We start from the raw sequence: 6,654 nt of genomic DNA, 5'->3' as shown, positions 1-6,654 counted from the left end.
CCCCCCAGCCATGAGGCATTGAGTCTCAGGGTGTGTGTGCATGTGCATGCATGTGTGCGTGCACGTGTGTGCTATTTGCACGCACATCTCTCTCCATCCCTTTCCCCACCCCTGCAGATCTTTCTGAAGGTGGCTGAGGACACTGGCGCTGACACCAGCGGGTCAGGTAATGCCCTGCTCTCCCTTCCCCCTCCGCGGGAAAGGCTTTGGGCCTGGACTATGGAGGGGATAAGGGACCTGCTCAGGGAGCTCCTGCTCCAGGCAAGGGGCTTCAGGCGGAGCGTCCCAGCCCTGGCTCGAAGGCACGTGTCCCACGTAGGGGTTGGTTTGCTCCAGGCTGGATCACGAGGCTTCACATCCATCTCCCTGCCCCTCCAGGACCGCTGGGGTGGCGGGCGGGGGGAGGACGGGCGAGGAGGCTGCTGCATCCCTGCCCTGCTGCGTCTCCTGCCCGCAGCCTCAGCCTTGTCCGTCTGCACGCAGGCCCCTCAGGAGCCCCCCGGCGCGTGAGAGCCACCCCTGCCTCGGCCGACACCCTCCGGGCGCTGAGTGAAGACGGGGACCTGGAGGCAGCAGGGGCTGATCTGGGTAAGAGCCTGTGGGGCTGACCTGGCACCCACCTGCCGGGCTGGGCCGGGGCATGGGGGGAACGCCTGAGCCCCTCCCCAACCCCATGCCCAGCGTGGGGCTTACGGGTACCTGCGGTGCCCCGTGGGCTAGGATCGGGCCAGTGCCCTGTGGCTGATCCAGCCAGCCCGGAGCCACGAGGCTTGGTGCCCGCTGGGCTCAACTGGTGCCAGCTCCGGGCGGCACTGGTTTTGCAGTGCAGACGCAGTGGGCTCTGCCTCCCAGCGCCCCCGGGGCTCAGCCAGCTCTAATTACTTCTCTTTCCCTCTCTCTTTGCATTGAGTCAAAGGACCCAGGAAAGGTAGGCGGCCAGGGCACGGGAGGGCCCCAGACCTGCCTTTGCTCCCCCCTGCTTGGAGCCCAGCCCCACGCGGGCTCAGTCTGGCTCCTGGGGTCTCTTTGGAGCCAGCCTGATGGCACATATCTGTCAGGGACCTGCCGGCACCCCTGCTCCCACCCCTGCCCGTGTGCTGAGAGCATGGCCCCTCTCCCACGCAGCCCCCGCGCATGGGGCAGCCCTCCCCGAGGGGCTGCCTGGCCCTCGGCTGTGCCAGGTGCCTGCGGCAGGGCGGAAAGGACTGGTCTCTCCTCCCCCTGCAGCGGAGGAGCCCCAGGAGACGGACGCCCTGCGGGGCCCAGAGGACACAGGCTCCTGCCGGCTCACGGGCTGGGCCCTCACCCGCCAGCAGCTCCGCGCCCTCTTCCTCAAGAGGCTGCTCTACGCCCGCCGCAGCACCCGCGGCTTCTTGGCACAGGTACCGCCGGCCCCCACCACTTCCCTTGCCTGGAGATGTGGCCGGCGGAAGCACGTGAATGGGGGCATGCCCCCATCGGAGTGGTCCCAGCCGACCCAGCTTTTGGCAGTGGGGGGTGGAGAGGATTTTCGGGGCCCTGGAGAAGCAGCTGCCCCCCGGGCCCCATGGTGCACTCCCACTCCCTCTGGATGCAGGGTCCCGTCCCCCCGCCATGCCCACTGTAACCCCCGCCCCGCTCGCAGATCATCCTGCCGGCCGTCTTTGTGTGCGTGGCCCTCCTCTTCAGCCTGCTGGTGCCGCCTTTCGGGGAGTACCCCCCGCTGCGCCTCGAGCCCTGGATGTACGAGCAGCAGTTCACCTTCTTCAGGTAGGCTGACTGGGGCAGAGCGGGCGGCCGGCCCAGGCCAGCCTCTCGGGCGGGCGTCATTCCCCACCCCTCTCTCCGTTGGCCCCAGCGACGATGCCCCGGGTGACCCTGACTCCGTGCGTCTCCTGGGAGCCCTCCTGGCCGAGCCGGGCTTTGGGACCAAGTGCATGAAGGACGCGTCGGAGCCGTGAGTGCCCCCCCTGCAACCTTGGGCGGTGCGTCCGAGCCCCCGTGGGGGAAGGCAGCCGCACGCGGGGTCCTGGCACCTAGAGGCATTTGCCCTTGACCCTGCCCAGTGCCAGTGGGCTGTTGTGGTGGGCTCCCAGCCGGGGATCTCCCGGGGATGGGGCCGTCTGGCAGAAGGAGCCTTCTCCCTGCAGCGTTACCCCGCGTTACCCGTCTGCCTCTGTCCCCCTTCTCATCAATCCTCGGCCCAAGAGCCGTCCTCCCCACAGCCCCCGCTGCCTGGGTGATGCTCTCCCATCTCTGCCCCTTCCCATCTCATCAGCCCTGGACTGGGGGTACCAGGTCATTGCCCCTCTTGCAACCTGGTCACCACCCCCCCCATAGCAGGGATCTACCAGCCCTTCCCAGCGCTGTGGCTGGGGTCTCCTCCAGCACCCGGCAGTCACAGAGAGCTAATGGCCAGGGGCTTTCTCTTCTCTTCTCCCCCCTCTTGGCTCGACCCGTGGGGGCAGGAGGGAGCCGTGCCCGCCAGCACTGCAAGGAGAAGGTTTCCGCACCCCCGCGGTGCCCCCAGCCCTGGTGGAGGCTTTCCAAAGCGGGAACTGGACGCCGGATGATCCCTCCCCGCCCTGCAAGTGCAGCTCCCCGCAGTCCCGCAAGATGCTGCCTGAGTGTCCCGAAGCAGCTGGGGGGCTGCCCCCTCCACAGGTAACCCCCTGCCCTGGGGCAGGGATCGGGGCCAGAAGGGGCAGCTGGAGCGTGAATGAAAGCGGCTGTGGGCTGGCTGGATCTGGACGCGGGCTTGGGATGGCATGGGACGGACTGGGCAGCACCCCCCCGGCTCAGTACCAGCTGGGGGCTGTGCTTAGCTCTGCCTGGGGTGATGCCATAGCCCCCCCTGCTCCCCATCAGGTGCAGCGAGGCACCGGCGACATCCTGCAGAACCTCACGGGGAGGAACATCTCCGACTACCTGGTGAAAACCTACCCCAAGATCATCCGCCAGGGGTGAGCGCTGAGGGGCTGCAGCGGAGCCGGGCTGGAAGGGACCCCCTCCTCTGCCCCGGGAGCATCTGGTCCAGTCACCCTCCCAGCCAGGACTCTTGGCAGCTGCCAGGATGGCGATTCCCCGGGCTCTCTGGGCAGCCCGTCCCAACGCTTGGCTGCCCTCCTAGCCGGGCATTTCCAACCTCAGTTTCTTCTGCTGCAGCTTGAGGCCATTGCTCCAGGGGTATCCTGGCCCCACAGCCCTGCCTGCCTCCTGGGAGAGGAGGGGTGGTCTGGGATCCCTGGGCCAGCGGACGGACGCACAGTCACGCTCGCTCTTTTAACGCCTCCGTAGTGATTCTCCTCTTGTTCCTTGCAGGCTGCGAAGCAAGAAGTGGGTCAATGAGCAGAGGTAAGAAGCTGGGAGAGACCTGGTGCCCTGAGACTGGGGACCAGGATGCCCGGCTGCGGGGATGGCAGCTCGGTTTGAAGCTCAAGGGGAATCTGCAGGGGAAGGTAGCAGCACGGCCCGTCTCTGGGTTTAGACCCATGCTTCATTAGGACGCCCATCACCTTGGCATCCGGGTGCTCCAGTGGTCCTGTCGTGCTGCAGTGCCGAGGGGGATGGGGTACGGGTGCCCGTGGGGCCTGGCTCCACATCCATGACCCTTCCTGTGCCCCCCCCAGGTATGGTGGCATCTCGCTGGGGGCCCGTAGCCTGCAGGGCCTGCTGTCAGCAGAGGAGGTGACCGACGCCGTGCGGGAGATCCGGGCGGTGCTGAATGTCACCGAGGTACCGCCGGGCGGGCAGGGGGCTGGAGCAGGGCAGGTGCCTTGTGACACTAGATCTGATCAGGACATGCTGGACACCCACAGCGGGGGGTCAGTGGAAGGACTCAGGACCTGGACAAACAGGCACCTAGCACAGTGCAGCTGCCACTGGTTTTACACCTCCATGCCCGTTGCACTGGATCAGGACCGGACACGCATACACTTGTCCCAGGGTAGCTGCAGGCAGCTGGACCCACATCTCTCCTCCAGGACTTGCAGAGAAGCAGGAATAGCCCATTTGCCTTTAGCAAGCCGCTATCCCGGGGTGGGGGCAGACAGACAACACCTACCCTGGGGAAGCTGTAGTCCTTCGGGGGCAAGTCTGCTGGGTAGGGAGCTGTTCTGTCTGTCTGCTCCTCTTTACACCAGCGTAAGGATGTCTGACTGGCCCACTCCCAATTGCTCTTTGCCCCCCCACAGGGCAGCCCCCTGGACAGGCTGCTGGGAAACCTGAGCAACTTCATTGCGGGGCTGGACACGCGCGATAATGTCAAGGTCAGTGCTGGCGCCGTGCCGGGGCTCCCAGGCTGGTTCCTAGGTCTGCGAGGGGAGCGGGAGCTCACGTGCAGCCGCCGGGGCTGCGGGCAGCCCGGGCCTCCGGGTCGCATTCCCGCTGTGCCATGGCAGGTGCTGGGCTGGGATTGCGGGGGGCCGGCGGGAGCGTGCCCAGCCCCGAGCACTGTGCTTGCAGGTGTGGTTCAACAACAAGGGCTGGCACGCCATGGTGTCCTTCCTCAACGTGGTGAACAATGGGCTGCTGCGCGCCAGCCTGCCCCCGGGCGCCAACCCCACGCGCTACGGCATCACGGCCATCAACCACCCCCTCAACTTCACCAAGGAGCAGCTCTCGGAGGCTGCCCTGTGAGTAGGGGGAGCCAGAAAAGATGGGGTCTCTGCCTAGCTGGGGGTGGGCTGGGCAGGGTCCTGGGGGTCTCTGCCAGCCTGGCCCGCTCATGGTTGTCTCCCCCGTGCCCGGCAGGATGGCAACGTCGGTGGACGTGCTGGTCTCCATCTGCGTGATGTTTGCCATGTCCTTCGTCCCCGCCAGCTTCGTCCTCTTCCTCATCGAGGAGCGAGTCAGCCAGGCCAAGCACCTGCAGTTCGTCAGCGGCATGACGCCCGGCGTCTACTGGCTGGGCAACTTTGCCTGGGACATGGTGCGGGGCTGGGGGGGCTGACAAGGAGGCCAAGGAGGGTGGGGGTCCCCAGGGGCCAAGGCATGGGGGGGCAGGAGCAGGATGGAGCACAGAATCCCTTGGGGGGGGGTCTTTCTTGGTGGCAGCTCCGGGGGGTCGTGCCGATCGCCGTGGGGGCAGGTGCTGGGGTGTGCGAGCCCCGCGTACCCCGCAGCCCGCGTCCCAGCCCCTGCCTCCTCCGCAGTGCAACTACCTGGTGCCCGCCGCGCTGGTCGTCCTCATCTTCCTCGGCTTCCAGCAGAAGTCCTATGTGTCCGCGGACAACCTGCCCTCCCTGGTGCTGCTGCTGCTGCTCTATGGGTGAGGGCCGGGGGGACAGATTCGGGGGAGATGGGGGATCAGCGCGCCTCTTGCCCTGGGTCTGGTGGGGGCCCTCGGGCCGGCTTCATCTCCAGGTTCTCTGCCTTGCCCCAGCTGGTCCATCACGCCGCTGATGTACCCGGCCTCCTTCCTCTTCAGCGTCCCCAGCACAGCCTACGTGGCCCTGACCTGCATCAACCTCTTCATTGGCATCAACGGCAGCATGGCCACCTTCGTGCTGGAGCTCTTCACCGACCAAGTGGGCTCCGGGGCAGGGTTGGGGAGGGGGCTTCAGCCCAGCTGGCGGGGCTGACCGAGGGGGGGACCCCAAGGAGGTGTCAAGCAGACACCTTGGGGGCTCAGGGTCCCTTGTATGGGAGAAGGGGGGGACGGCGGGGCCCGTGCCCTGCTGCCGGTCCCGGGACTTCCCCTCACCCCCTGCCTGTCGTGTCCCGTGGGCAGAAGCTGAACGACATCAACCGCGTCCTGAAGAAGGTCTTCCTCGTCTTCCCCCACTTCTGCCTGGGCCGAGGCCTCATCGACATGGTGAAGAACCAGGCTATGGCAGACGCCTTTGAGCGCTTTGGTGAGTTGCCGGAGGGACCGGGTGCCGCCTGGAAATCCCAGCCCCCCTCGCCAGGGGCTTCGCTCCGCACCTGCCCCCCTCGGTCACGCCCCGGCCCCTTTCCTCGTTAGGAGACCAGCGGTTCGTGTCCCCGCTGTGCTGGGACCTGGCCGGGAAGAACATGTTCGCCATGGCCCTGCAGGGCATCGTCTTCTTCCTCTTCACCCTCCTGTTGCAGCACAGCTTCTTCCTCACGCTCAGGTGGGAACTCGCCCCGCGCGTGGGGCCGAGGACCTTTGGCTGCGGAGCCCGGCTGCGCGTCTCCGTCCGTCCGTCCTCTGTGGCACGGCTGCCTGGCTGATGCCGCTTGGACAGCAGCGGGGGTGTGTAGGAAGCCGCCTCCGTGCCCCGGGAGCTGCCCCCTCCGTGGGGCTCTGGCTGGCGCGTCGTTGCCCAGCGTGAGGCTCCGGGGGCGGCATTTCCACAGCCTCCATCACAGGCGCGAGCCGCACGCAGCGACCGTCCCAGGGTAGCTGCTCTCTCGGGGTGTCTTTTCCTTGGCCGGATAGTTTGATCGTCTCCCTTTGCCCCTCGTTCCGGGCAGGCCCTTTGCCATCAAGCTACCCGCTGTGGGCGAGGAGGATGAGGATGTGGCCAGGGAGCGGGAGAAGGTGCTGAGCGGCGCGCGGCAGGGCGACGTCCTGGTGCTGGAGAACCTGACCAAGGTGAGGGTCTCTGCCCCAGCCCCTCTCTCCCAGGCTGCAAGCAGCTGTCCCTTGTGCTGTGCGTGTGACTCAGGACCTATGCCAGTCTCCTCCTGCTCCAGCTCCAGCTCCGGGGG

General features: G+C 66.9%; 1 protein-coding gene across 1 annotated transcript in view; it reads left to right on the top strand.

The window, feature by feature from the left end:
* ABCA7 (ATP binding cassette subfamily A member 7) overlaps positions 1-6,654 on the top strand; it is a 47,583-nt gene that overhangs the window by 26,445 nt on the left and 14,484 nt on the right. Inside the window, exons 22-38 of the mRNA XM_019513158.1 lie at positions 118-166; positions 484-605; positions 933-1,382; positions 1,625-1,749; positions 1,838-1,936; positions 2,448-2,643; positions 2,848-2,942; positions 3,301-3,333; positions 3,609-3,714; positions 4,173-4,247; positions 4,444-4,613; positions 4,732-4,909; positions 5,133-5,248; positions 5,363-5,507; positions 5,711-5,834; positions 5,945-6,074; positions 6,418-6,538. Of these exons, the coding sequence (XP_019368703.1) occupies positions 118-166; positions 484-605; positions 933-1,382; positions 1,625-1,749; positions 1,838-1,936; positions 2,448-2,643; positions 2,848-2,942; positions 3,301-3,333; positions 3,609-3,714; positions 4,173-4,247; positions 4,444-4,613; positions 4,732-4,909; positions 5,133-5,248; positions 5,363-5,507; positions 5,711-5,834; positions 5,945-6,074; positions 6,418-6,538 (2,334 nt within the window). The remainder of the gene's footprint in view (positions 1-117; positions 167-483; positions 606-932; positions 1,383-1,624; positions 1,750-1,837; positions 1,937-2,447; positions 2,644-2,847; positions 2,943-3,300; positions 3,334-3,608; positions 3,715-4,172; positions 4,248-4,443; positions 4,614-4,731; positions 4,910-5,132; positions 5,249-5,362; positions 5,508-5,710; positions 5,835-5,944; positions 6,075-6,417; positions 6,539-6,654) is intronic.

The sequence above is a fragment of the Gavialis gangeticus genome, unplaced genomic scaffold, assembly GCF_001723915.1.
Source record: "Gavialis gangeticus isolate Ggan-Ray unplaced genomic scaffold, GavGan_comp1, whole genome shotgun sequence".
NCBI lineage: Eukaryota > Metazoa > Chordata > Crocodylia > Gavialidae > Gavialis > Gavialis gangeticus.
The sequence above is the reverse complement of the archived record's forward strand: the minus strand, read 5'-3'. Positions and strand labels throughout refer to the sequence as shown.